The following is a 12,814-nucleotide window of genomic DNA, read 5'->3' on the forward strand; positions in this document are numbered from 1 at the left end:
TGGAGAAGCGGTGCAACACCTCCCCAGACTGGGAAACACGGCCAGGGTGCTGCCTCCCCCCGCAAATCCCCGCACGAAATCAAGATTTCGTCTTCAGCCGTTTCTGTGTGCAAGATAAGTTAATAAAGACAAGACACGTTGGCTTAGTCCCCAGTCTTTCCCCTCGTCCCATCTTTCAGGTGCAGTGTGGTCCTCACCAAACTCGGCTGGGCGGACCCAGGTGGTAGCACATCGCCCAGCCCCTGCCTCAACCACGAGCGAGGTAAGGAATGAATCCTGGCTCCGCACAAATCAGTGACTAAACCCCCATTGATATCAAAGAGCTAAGACTTCACATCAGGCCTGGAACCAAACTTTGCATGGGCTTTGGTGCAGCAGCATGGCAAGGCTGTTAAATAACAGTGTAAGGGTGTACCCAAGAGCAAGGGGTTATGTGTGCGTGTGTACATACAAGCGCAGCAGCTGGAGCGGGCATAGATGTGTGCTGTGGGTGCACGGAGTGCTGGGAAGAAGGGGAAAGACCGGCAACATCTCGACTGTCGTCAGCAAACTCCAGGACGCAGCTTGCCCGGGCGGCGCAGGTGGACGATGACACCAGCACTGCGAACTCCAGCAGAAGAGACCTGACCAAGGGTGTGGAGCAGTCAAATGCCTGCGCTGGGGATTCGGTCTCTTTTCCGAAGGCTTTAGTCATTTCTCTGGCACGGGGATCTCTCTGCCTGACCATCTTGGGTGACTTTGCTTGCAACAGAGCACAGACCATCCACGCTGCCTTGGATGGTGCTCAAGGTAACACGAAACCCGCCCGATATTTATAGTCCGTATCATGTGTCAAAAGTAAACATCGCTGATGCCTACAGAAGGCATTAGCACACAACCAGCGCCTACGTGGGTGTCTCACCTTGAACGGGGAGAAGGGTTATCTAAAGCATTGCTGCCGCCAACGGGAGAGCCGTAGCTGTTAATGCTGCCAGGGCAAAGCTCTAGCTGGAGAGAGGGGCCCTGGATAAAACAGGGACTGTCCTGGGGGAGCCCAGAGGGCTCTCCTTGGAGAGCAAGCAGACCTCACCCAGAAATTCATCTTACCATCGCAAGCTGGCGTGTGCTTCCCTGCATGTGCATCTCTGTGCATCAGCCGCTCGCAACAACTGTGTTCCTGCACCGCTTCTCCAAAGCTGACGAGAGACACGTTCACGGCTTGACTACATCTGGAGCCCAGAAGACAACAGCAAGAGCAATAAACCTCAGATTTTAGGACAAAAGCTGATTCCCAGCTGGGGAAGGGGGAGGTGTCAAGAAAAAGAAGTCTCCGTTATGTTCCTTTCCTATTTTTAGCCCCATTTACTAAGGAAATGAGATGTCTGCAATCAAGTCCTCTGTCTTCTTCAATACCATTTTTGAATACATTGCCCGATTTCAGCCAAATCTGACAGTGAGGGAGAAGCCACAGAGAAAATTCTTTGCCTGCAAGTTTCATGACAAAAAATGGTCAAATTTCATGGAAAATCAACCCTTGCACTTTGGAAGGCAGGAACTGGCCGGCAGGTTCCTGGCTGGAAGAATCCTGAACAACTATTTCCACTGCTCCCAGGGGCTGTGCAGATTCCTCGTGTGCGGAAGTCCCTCGCAGCAGGAGCGTGCTGCCCTCGCCTCTTGGGAAAGCAATTAGCACCGCAGCCTTGTTGTGCCATGCTGGAAGCCGAGCAGTCCCAACCTATACATTTCCACCTGCCTCAATTTTGCTTGCATTAAAAGGCCAGGGATTTGCAGGGGTGTGGGAACAAGCATACAGGAAGGGTGGACTTAAAATTGAAGCACAGCATCAACATAGCTGCCTTCACGTGCCAGCCCTGCCACAGACTTCCAGTATCACCCTGGGAAAATCACTTCACCTCCCCCTCTTCTTCTGCAAAGCTGAACCACTCACGGCCTCGCCACGGTAGCCCGTCAGCTCCCACACACATCTCCGTCGGGAGGGAGAGGGATGCACGTGCCGACACGGATGAGCAGCCCTGAGCCTCCAGCGTGGGTTCTGCCTGTAAAGAAGGGCTGCTTTGTTCCCCGTACCACACTCAGCCTGCTGCCTCATGGCGATTTCTCTCTCAGTTCTGCCCTTTCTCCTCCCTTTGCAAGCACGCGCATCCCGCTGAGCTCTGCGAGCCGGAGCGAGGAACAGAGCGCCGATGTTCAGTGAAATACATCTCCCACTCCGACGGCAGAGAACGAGCCACCAGTTGGCTCAGCTGAAGACGGGCAGCATGCCAGAGGGTTTTCGGCTGGGAAATTGCAAGTCGGTCAGCTTGCCACCAGAAGCCATCACGACTACGGTGCGAGGGAGCAGGGCTATGCGGCACAGCTCCTGCCCTTGTGTGCCCTGGGTAAAGTCTGTGTATGTTTTGGCCTGGGTTCATCCCAACTTGTGGCAAATGCATCCAGGAGCCACCTGTGCTCCTGGATGCTTAAAACTCACCTCTGCTTCTAGCAGGAGACTAGGTTAGGTCCACTCTTAGCTTTGCTAAGCTTAGCTGAAGTGTCCCGAAGTGGGTTTCGGCTAGGTCCTTGCTCCTCCATCAGCTCTGCTGTTAAACCAGGTCTAATTTCCGTGCACCAGGCTGGTGTTTGCTGATCTCCCCCGATGGAAGGTGCTGGCCAACCATCTTCGTATTGTCCTGGTTTTGGCAGGGATAGAGTTAATTTCCTTCCCAGTAGCTGGTACAGTGCTGTGTTTCGGATTTAGTATGAGAATAATGTTGATAACACACCGATGTTTTAGTTGTTGCCAAGCAGTGCTTATACTAGTCACGGACTTTTCAGCTTCTCATGCCCTGCCAGCGAGAAGCCGGGAGGGGGCACAGCCAGGACAGCTGACCCCAACTGGCCAAAGGGATATTCCACACCAGATGACGTCATGTTCAGCATATAAACTGGGGGAGTTAGCTGGGGGGGCGGTGACCGCTGCTCGGGAACTGGCTGGGCATCGGTTGGCGGGTGGTGAGCAATTGCACTGTGCATCGCTTATTTTGTATATTCTTTTATCATTATTATTATTATTTTCCCTTCCTTTTCTGTCCTATTAAACTGTCTTTATCTCAACCCACGAATTTTACTTTTTTTCCCCCGATTCTCTCCCCCATCCCACTGGAGGCGGGGGGAGTGAGTGAACGGCTGTGTGGGTTAAACCACAACAGTATGCACCCTTCCTTAGGGAATAAAACAGCAGAAAAATTATTTAACAGCTCTGCTAGATGAGGTCTACTGATAGATGCTAAGATCCAAACATGAAGTCTGCAAGAGGTTACCCTTTCCAATTTATTTTTTTTTTTCTAACAAATTGGAATCGATGAGCTCTCATCAGCTGTGTTGCATCACATTCCTGCCACATTTTGTAGAGCCAGTCCTGGATTTGTCACGGCTTCAGCTCTCTGACCAGCGATGGATTTGTAGCTCTTGTTGCACCACCACGTTGTGGGTAGGACCGAAGCTGAGCCCCAGCACTGCATTCAGCCGAAACAGCACGAGAATGTCAGGGAGAACAAGCCAGCAGAGCCCAGCTGAGACCCTGGAGCTCACCTCCCTCTTCCTCAAAAAAAAAAGACAGTCACAGAGTTGTTTCCAGTTGCACATATTCAGAACAGCAAAAAAACCCAAACCCCCAACCTTCCCCCTTGCAGAGCTGTTCCACTGAGAGGCCTCTCAGCAATGGCAGAGAAAATGATGCTGTCTCATCTTTTTCTTCCAGTGCCAAGGAAAAAGACAGAAGACCTACCCTCAAGGAAAATCTAAATGGCCCTGCTACGATGTCTAGTCAGTGATGAGATCCCGGACTGGACTTTGGGACTCTTTCAACAGGCCTTTTAGACTGGTCTTAGCAGTTAGCGAGTAAGCGTCCTCCTTTGCCCATCCAGGTCCCCCCTTTGGTTAGTTTTGATCAGCTGTGGCACAGTTAAGCATTTCAAAGACATTATACAGCCCAACAAGGTTTCACGGAAGTGGACTGAAGGCAGGGAAGGCTCAGCCTTATCCTACACAGAAGAAACCACACAGGAGATTCACGGTAGATGCCCTCAACATGGAGAAGGCATCTTTCAGCTCTGGGGTGACCTTACGCAAAGTCCATCAAGCTGAAGAAACAGAGCCCTAGGCAACAACGGACCTTTTGTCCTTTGACCCTCACTGACCTCCTTCTCTAAAGCTCTAAAGGCTCTTGCTGGACGACACAACGGCATACCTAGACACTTGGCCGCACATCCAAGGGCAGCTCTCACCAAACCAGCTCTGCGACGTGGAAGTGTTACTGAAACACAGAGTGCCGTTCTTGCAGTACAGCCCACAGAGGAGGCGTGGGAGAGGTGGTACTTCCATTAAGATGATCTCCTATACTTCTTTAGCCTTCAGGACAGAATACAAGCGTTCAGCAGAGTCCACCCAAAACTCTTTTTGGTGGTGTTTAAATCCAGCCAAGCACAGAGTGATGATATGCTTAGATAGCCTACAGCAGAGCTTTGAAGGAGAAACATCTCTGGCCAGCTTGCATCCAACTTCCTTGTCTCCCTCCAAAACACTGTGTTGTTTCACTTATCTCAAAAAAAGAGATAGGAGTAGATGTGTAAATTTGTTTCTTTTTCATCCTTGATTTAAGTCAACAAACCTAAGAGTGCTGCAATTCACAGCTGCTCACCTCCAGCCTGGTGAAGTGCTGGCCCTGGGGATCACTAGATCACCACGTACTGCTGCAGACCCCCCTGCCGAGATGAGGACCTGAAAGCACCGCTCTGAGAGAAAACAGCTCTACACCCTTCAAAGCCATCTCCCATGGCCAGGCTGGATCGGACTGCTGTGACCCTCCAATCCAACACCAACTGCTTCAGAGACGACGCAGAAAAACATATCCTTGACTTCCTTAGGAAAAGGTTGGCTTGGGCCCCGGGGCTGGTGGGTTTATATCCCCGACAGCACATCTGGGGACTACCCGGAGAAACTCCTACTCACCTCACGCACAGATCTCCTTGGCATGGTGGGAAGCCACATGTGTCTTCCCACATGTGCATTCAGCACCGGTGCCTACGCAGTCCCACGTTTGCTGGGGACCTTTCAGCTGGACGACAATGGAAACACAACTTTATCATCTGCAATCGCTGAATAAGCCACCTCCAGCGTAACAAAGCACCTGCGGCGGAGCCAGATGAAAGTAGGTGGAGCAGATATTGTTTTCTGTTGAAATATTTGTGGTCAGGCTATTCCATACTTGCTGTTTTTCAAAGATGTGGAGTCTGCACCGGGAAAGAGGCCAAAGACACCCATGAATCATGTCCGTGCAAACAAAAATCCAGTAGAAATAAAAAGTTGGCCTAAAGCAGACAAAGAACCAAATCACCTGAGGCCATAGCCTCGGATCATGGGAGACCCATACCGTGGTCCAAACTAAATCCCTGCTGGATCATCGGCTATTTTGAGAGCTCCCAAAAAACCTGAACTTTGCTGCTTCTGAAAGAAAGAGAAGTGGTGTGTTTGTTTTTATTTAGAAAAGGAAGACAAAATAAAAGCCGGTCTCTTTTCCCTCCATTAGATGATCTGAAGGTGCGGGGTGCTAGAAGATCTATGCAGAAACCAACTCAATTTCAAGCCGACTTCGGAGCCTGCACCCCATTTTCAAAAATGACCAAGGTATTTCAAAGCTTTGGTCCCACAACGTTTAGCTCATCTCCTGAGCATCCACTCGAAGGGCTCAAACCCCATGTTTCCAACTCACGTATCATATTTAATTGTCACTCATTAATGACTGTACAAACATTGTTCCTATTGAGACAGTATCATACGCGGCAAGCTTCGCTGCTAGCATGCCTCTTGAGAGTTAATGTCGGACGGGACCGTCAGGGAATGCTCTCCAAGAATATAACTGAAGCCACGCCACCCTGTCAATAAACATATTTTTGGTTGCTATAGCAAAGCCAGCATGCAATTAAAAAGTGCTCTCAGACTTCAGGGCCCTCTCCTTTCTCAGCGGCTTTGCAGACTCGCTCCGTTCCTATTGAAATCAAACCCTGACTTTGCTTCAGCCGTGTGAATGCTGCATTAGCAGCCAGGCAGAGGCGCGGCAGGAGCGAGGACATGGATCCCAATCGCTTCTTCCATGTTCTATAAATAGGGAGAGAGAAAATAGATGAAAGGCTCCGAGCCCCAGTGCTTGCTCACGCCCAAGCTTGCTAGCCGCTGCCTGACTTCTCCGTAAGGGCTTTGTATCAGCCTGGACCCAGTGAAGCGTTCCCCTTCTCTTCCTAATGAAGGGGCTATTTTTTTGGTCAAAAGAGACAAGAAAACCTCTAGTGCAAGAGAAATCAAATCAACACAGTTTCCTGGTGTTACATTCTGTCTGTTGCTGATTTCTAACCACTAAAGCGTATTTCGACGCGCAGTCAAAACATGTCCAGACCATGCTGAGAAAATAAATCTGGCTCCACGTAAGAGTTCAAAGACGCCTTCGCAAAGCCGACAGGGAAAAAAAACACACCAAAGGGGCATATTAACAGCATTTTCCTTCCCCCCCAGAGGCCTGAATGACATGTCCCAAGAACTTTTCAAGCTGCCTTGCCACTTCAACAGGATAAATGCCTGCAGCTCGTGACACGGTAGAGCGCGTGAATGTTAAGCAGATCCAAATATCATAACCAAGTTGCTAAATCCCTTTGCTGGCCCTTGGGTCCCAAAGAGAGAGTTTCGTGCACTTTTGTTTTTCCGCAGAAGCTGGCTGTCAGGAAGAAAGGACGCTGACGCTTACAACGTCTATCACACTTCATTAGGCTGCACAAATAATGGATCCTCACAACAGGAAGCTTTCATGCTGTGAGAAATGGCTTTGCTTGTGGAGCTTATTTTAGAACACAGAACAACTTGCCAAGGGAAGGAAGAGGAACCCCATCATGTAGGTAATTTAAAACTCGTCCAGACAGAGCTCTGGAGATACACTGCAGAAAGCTGTCCTGTAGGCTGACCAGCACGGGCCGTTTCCCCTTCAATCACAAGGGTGTTCTTATCGTTGTCAGGATGCAAAACCCAAATCCAAGCACCTCGAAGCTGCAGACTTTGCATCCGAGCAGCCATGACCATCGCATCCCATGGGAGGGTTTAGAAGAACGGCATTAGCCTTTTAATGATTGAAACCTCGCTCCAAATGCAACTCTTGAGCATCTGTATCTGAGGGGTAGCAAAAAAACCCCCGCAGCCAGCGGGTTCACCAAATGAATTAAGGTGTCACGGTCCGTTGCTCTTAAAAGGGCGAAGGATGAGGTCACGGCTGGGCTGACATTCAGCCAGGCCAGCAGTTCATTGATCTCTTGTGCAACAGCGCGTACCGCTTGCTGCCACGGCGCACACTTAATTAGGGCTTGGCTAAACATCTCCCTTCGCTCCTCCAGAGAGGTAACAGAAAGGGGGAGCGAGGGGTGTCCTGGGGGGACTGCACGGTCCGTCTGGGATCCAGAGAGCAGCAGAGCGAGGAATCCGGTCTGCTGCACCCAGGCATTCACGCTCAAAACAGGGGGATGCGAGCGCGATGCGAGGCCAAAGCAGAGCTGGCAGAGAAGCAACGGCACCTCCCGACAACTCTTTCTGAGCAAACCTCTCGGCAGCCCGGCTGGCGAGAAAACAACGCTTCCTTATTGTGGAAAAATGTCAGCGTTGCAAAGCCTGTTGTCCTTCTGCCGGGGAATGAAGCGGAGTCCTACCGACATTCTTCGAAAGCACGAGAGAAACCAGAACAGCCAGTGGTTTTGTGGCCAGCGGGCAGGGAGCTCGCGCTGGAATTCGGGTCTGACTCAGAGCAGACAGATGCCCTCTGCTCCGGCTCTCGAGCCACCCTGCGGGCAGAGAATCCTCACTTACAAAGTCAAACGGCACCGAGGGAAGATTATGGGGGACAAACGCCGCAGTTTTGCTTCAGAGGCGCTGGATGGCAGGAGCTCAGGCCTGGTTCTCGTCTAACCCACGTGGACGCCTAATCTTTGGAGACTCTGGGCAAAGCCTCTCTCAAATTCCACCCTGATCTGACGTGCTGCCCAACAAGATGTTTTGTCCTAATAGATAAATTTCCACTATGAATCAGTGCTTAGGAAAAAAAAAAAAAAAAGCCTGCTTTGTTGAGAAATTTCTGCTCTTAAACTATTTAAGCATGGCAAACCACATTCAGCAGCCAGAAAGAGGATCACAAGCAGCCACCCCCCAGCACGTGAAGCCAAATGGAGGCTTGCGACTTCACTCTGGAGAAGAACTGGGGATTTCTGCTTCCATTTGTAACATCAAAAAATTTTTTCTTTAAATTGCCCTGAAGAAAACGTCAAAAATAATCCTCTTTTGCCACGGTCTGAATGCATCATTTCAATAAAACCTGAATATTTTGCTCTAATTTTATATCATAAAATTTTCAAAACAAAACCCAGGGCTTCCTGATGTTGGTTGAATTTTCCCTTCCTGCATTTTTCTCCCCCCAAAACGCTGTGAAGCCACCCTAATTTCATATAGTATCTCACTTGGATTAGAATTACATTTCCCAAGGGCTTTTTTGGGGGGACCAGTTTTACAGATCAACTTCAGACATCTGCTTTTTCTTTTGAACCAACACTGGGCTCTTCCTTCCATATTTCTGAGCCTTGAAGTCTCTCTTGTTATTTTCCAGGGTTTCTCCATAACCAGGAAGGACAGAAAATTCCCCCTACATCCTCTTAAAGCCAAGACGTGCATGCTGTTTCTTAGTCCCAGCACTCACATGCCTTGAGAAACACAGAGGGACCGTGAGGTTTCCAGTAAAATTGCTTCAGCTGGCAATGCTGCTTCCGCTGTGGACTGTGAACAATCTGTGACTGGGAGGCAGTCACCGTGACAGTCTTCATGCCAGCCCACAACATACTGCGACTCACTGCTACTGCTGGGATCTGTGGTCCCAGCGCAGAACTGGAGCCACTTTTGGGAGGAGGTGGGAGATGATTTTTGGAGGAGAGGTCCCCCCACTGCCTTCCATGTGTAAGAGCTTGGAAACAAGGATGCAACGATCAAAGCTGGTCGCAGAAAGGTGCCTGCCTTCATATTACCATTAGCTGTTTAAAATCTAGGTGTCCAACCGCCTTGTACAGTCAGTACAGAAGGAACAGCATCTCCCAAGGGCTGTTCCTGCCAGACTAGCCTAAAGGGGAAGAGATGAGTCAGCCTCTGCAGATGACCAGCTCTCTCCAGTGACTAGAGAACTAGCTTAACCCACACACACCTGGATCTTTCTTCTAGCTGAAGTCAGGCGAGATGAAATGCAGCCTGAGCCATCAAGCTTGCTGTTTATGGCACCTAAAGTGATCTCCTGAAGGTTTATAGGGACTTGTGAGATTTGAAAGACAGGAACAGGACAAACCCCAGATATAGTTATGTTCAAAACTAGCATTTCCTTCAGTACAGGGTTGCGGGCAACCTTGGTCCCATGAAGGAGTCACAGTGGGGGTGCATAAGGACACCCCTATGAAGACTTTCCTCCTGACTCATTTGAAGCAAGGTATTCCCTAGAGAAGTGACAAGGTGAGCAGGGCCCACTTATCACTTCTCATGGTAGCTGTAGGGAATCTGATAGCTACCCTGAGAGCCTGCTGAAAGCTCCAGGAAACTCTTCCTGGTTGTTATTACAGCCCAGAAACATGCAGACCTTGGCTGAATAAGCCTGCTGAATCTGGCCTCCCACATGCTGCTCAGTAAGTGGCAGTGCTCAACTTGCAGACGAAGTGGAGAGAAAATACTGAGATCTAGACATGAAAATATACTCAGTAGGTCAAACACCAAGCCTGTGAAATGGGCATGAAATCACTCCTGAGCCACTGGTATCTGTTATTTTGATGGTATTATACACACAGACAATTTATTGCTATGCAATAGACTCTTTGGCTCACCTTTAAGAGGGTAATTTCTCAGCTGCATCTCCTGTTGCTAATCTTTAAGAAGGATTTTCACCACTTAACATGATCTGGGAGTAGGTTTGGGATCCTGCAGTCATCTTGTTTCACTGCTCTCTTCAGTCCCATGTTTGCTGTGGGCCACACTGTACCCCAGGATATTCCCTGAAGCCATACAATGCCAGGAATTATATGAACAGAGCAGCAGGGCTTTTGTCAGGAGAGGAAAAGGGACAGGGGGCAAAATTACACTGAGCACTCTTAAAAACACCTCACCTATTCACAGTGATGTAACTGCAGTCTGTGGAGAGCAACGAGTGTTTGTTTCCAGAGGGCAAATCAGCTCACCCAAACACGCTTGCCTCTCTTCTAGCCTTCAGTACACTCACAGTCCCAGGGTAGGGAAATTTGCAAGGACACGAATAACTAAGCACAGCAACAGGCTCTTTAAATTGACTAATTATACACAGATTCTGCCTTCCAGGCTCAGAGCCTCACCTCTGGAACTGGGGAGGCGGATGGTCCTTTTCTTCCACAACCGGTAAAGCCCAAGGTATTTTTAAGACACAGCTGAGAGCCTGAATTCCTAAAGTACATAGAGAGGTGTGCAGGCAAAGTTGGCATGAAACAGCTTGACAGCTAGCAATGGATCCTGGGTTGTTTAAAACTCCTGACAAATAAACACCATCAAGGCTGAAATAATAGTTTAAAAAAAATTTCATTTTGTTTTTTTTAAAAAGAAAGTACATATAGATTTCCATTTCAACAACAGCAAGAAGTCCAGAACTTTCCAATGACAAGGCAGTTTTATTTCCATAATTGTCTAAAGCAATAATAAACCTAAGCCACACAACACCCGATCAATCAATCACGACAAACAGGGGAAAATTTCTATGGTGTTTATCCGAAGGACAGTCTGTGGATTCATGATGACTGAAAAAGAATGAAAAGAGGAAAAAAAAAGATCAGATGACAGCACAAAACTGTTGCGTACCTTTCGGAAGGCTCCTGCTGGCTTAGCTGCATTAGTCTAAGGCATGCCAAGGCGCGACGGTTTCTAGGAGGGGGTGTGCTGGCAGATGCTGCCACGTTAGCAGGACAGCTGCATAGCATTGGTACGGCATGAACAAGAGGTCTAGGCAGAGCTCCCGTGGGCCTGTGTCAGGCTGGTCAAGGTTTTAGCATCCTTTCCGTAAAAAAAAAAGGATCATAATTTTTCTCTCCCTCAGTCATATCTGAGAAGGGGCAGTCACTTGGTAATCCAAAAGCCTGCCACAGGATACTGTTAAGACTTGCTAATGTCTGTGATTACACATCCAATACTTACGGCTTTGGAAAGAGAACACGATTGCTTTTCTGCCCAGGATATTTTTTTTCAGCAAGGTCTTTTGCAAGGCTACCTAACAAAGGGTGCAGGACCAAGGGAATATTAAGTCACCATGCTCTGAACACAGTGGGCACACCTGGGGCAGTGGGCTAGGAAAGAGGTGCTGTGCCATGAGGGGTCCTGGGGATATGGTGAATGAGCCTCCTTCCCCAGGCACCACCCTTGTGTCATGATAGCCCCCCTTCCCGGATCCAGCAACAAAACAGCAAGGAAGGAAGCTCTGTATTCCTTTCATCTTACTTTTCTTCCTTTGATAGTTGTGCCTCTTCCAAAAGTGCATGTTAATTTTTGGCCATGACTCCGTCTTTTCAATCACAGTAGCCTCCACGCGGACAAGATCTTTCCTTAAAAATAAATTTTAAAAGTATCACTTTTTAATTATTTACATTCTCCTCCTATCGGTGAGCAGGTTTCTGGGGAAAAGCGACACAGAGGTAACACATCCCGCCTTACAGAGCCCAGATCCACAGGAACTACAAAGTCACCATGACAGATTTCCCTCCTTCCAGGTTGTTGGCTTCACGGTGCAAAAACAAAAGCCTCAAGGTGCTGTACATGGATCAGCCAAGTGATGCGATAGTTTGCAGGGCAGTACCTCTCTGTCATGTGAGGGATAAGATCAGAAACAGCTAAGGAGGCAGTAGTAAGATGAACCTGCAGGAACTTGTAGGATCACAGTATGATAAATTCCCCTGGCACATTCACATGATCTTATGTGTCCTACTTTGCTTATGGTACAGGTTAAACCCACCCATGGCCCCTTCTCCTGTGCTATGCTGGTCAACACATAAGTCCATCACAGAAAGAAAGTCTTCTCACCTTGCTCACCTGAGTAAGTCCTGGCAAAGCCTCAGTGAAAAGAGATTTGGCCCACCGTTTCTAGCAGGAAGCACAGCTAAATTTGCTGCTGGAGCAAGTCACTTCTCCTCCCACATGCCTCTCTTCTGCCTCCCACTCTTGGTCTGTCCTGCTTGTTTACCCCAAATTGGAAGAGAAGACGGGGACTCACTGAGAATTTCACATACTGCTCCCCGCCCTGCAGCTGGGGGAGTTCAGGTTGAGTGGTGAGACCACTCAAAGACTCGAATTATTTCTAGATCTCATTTCTACATATGGAAATTCTCAGCAAGTAAACATCCTCCCTCCCTGAGGATGGAGATGAGGAGAAGAATATAGCCTGTACTTCCTTCACAGGTGAGTAAAATCACAGAGTAATTCGTCCTTCCACATTACCTTACCAACACACACAAACACGCCTCCTGCCCACCCAGGGATTCTGCAGAGCTCCGAGAGAAGTCCCACTGAAGTTAAAAAAAAGAGCGCTGGGATTTCTAGCTGCTATCTGAAAAACCCCAGAGCTAGAAAACAAGGTGGTCTGAAGCACGCACTGGAGGACCAGCTACCTGCCTGCACAACAACTCCTCTCTGGGAAGATAAGTGCCTCCAGACAAGAGCCAGACTAAAGCTTTGGAAAGCGTGGTTTTAATCAACAGCCACAATGGAGGAG

General features: G+C 48.8%; 2 protein-coding genes across 2 annotated transcripts in view; both read right to left on the reverse strand.

Annotated features, from left to right (window-relative positions):
• Nucleotides 1–727, reverse strand: part of LOC103925277 (ras-related and estrogen-regulated growth inhibitor-like) — a 13,857-nt gene extending 13,130 nt beyond the window's left edge. Inside the window, exon 1 of the mRNA XM_009333975.1 lies at nt 523–727. Within this exon, the coding sequence (XP_009332250.1) occupies nt 523–727 (205 nt within the window). The remainder of the gene's footprint in view (nt 1–522) is intronic.
• A 9,929-nt stretch (nt 728–10,656) lies between these two features.
• MRPL21 (mitochondrial ribosomal protein L21) overlaps nt 10,657–12,814 on the reverse strand; it is a gene marked incomplete at both ends in the record, with an annotated part of 15,551 nt that continues 13,393 nt past the window's right edge. The window contains 2 exon segments of the mRNA XM_009333986.1: nt 10,657–10,853; nt 11,548–11,651. Coding sequence (XP_009332261.1) covers nt 10,657–10,853; nt 11,548–11,651 — 301 coding nt within the window.

Source organism: Pygoscelis adeliae, unplaced genomic scaffold (genome assembly GCF_000699105.1).
Source record: "Pygoscelis adeliae isolate BGI_AS28 unplaced genomic scaffold, ASM69910v1 Scaffold420, whole genome shotgun sequence".
Taxonomy (NCBI): Eukaryota; Metazoa; Chordata; class Aves; order Sphenisciformes; family Spheniscidae; genus Pygoscelis; species Pygoscelis adeliae.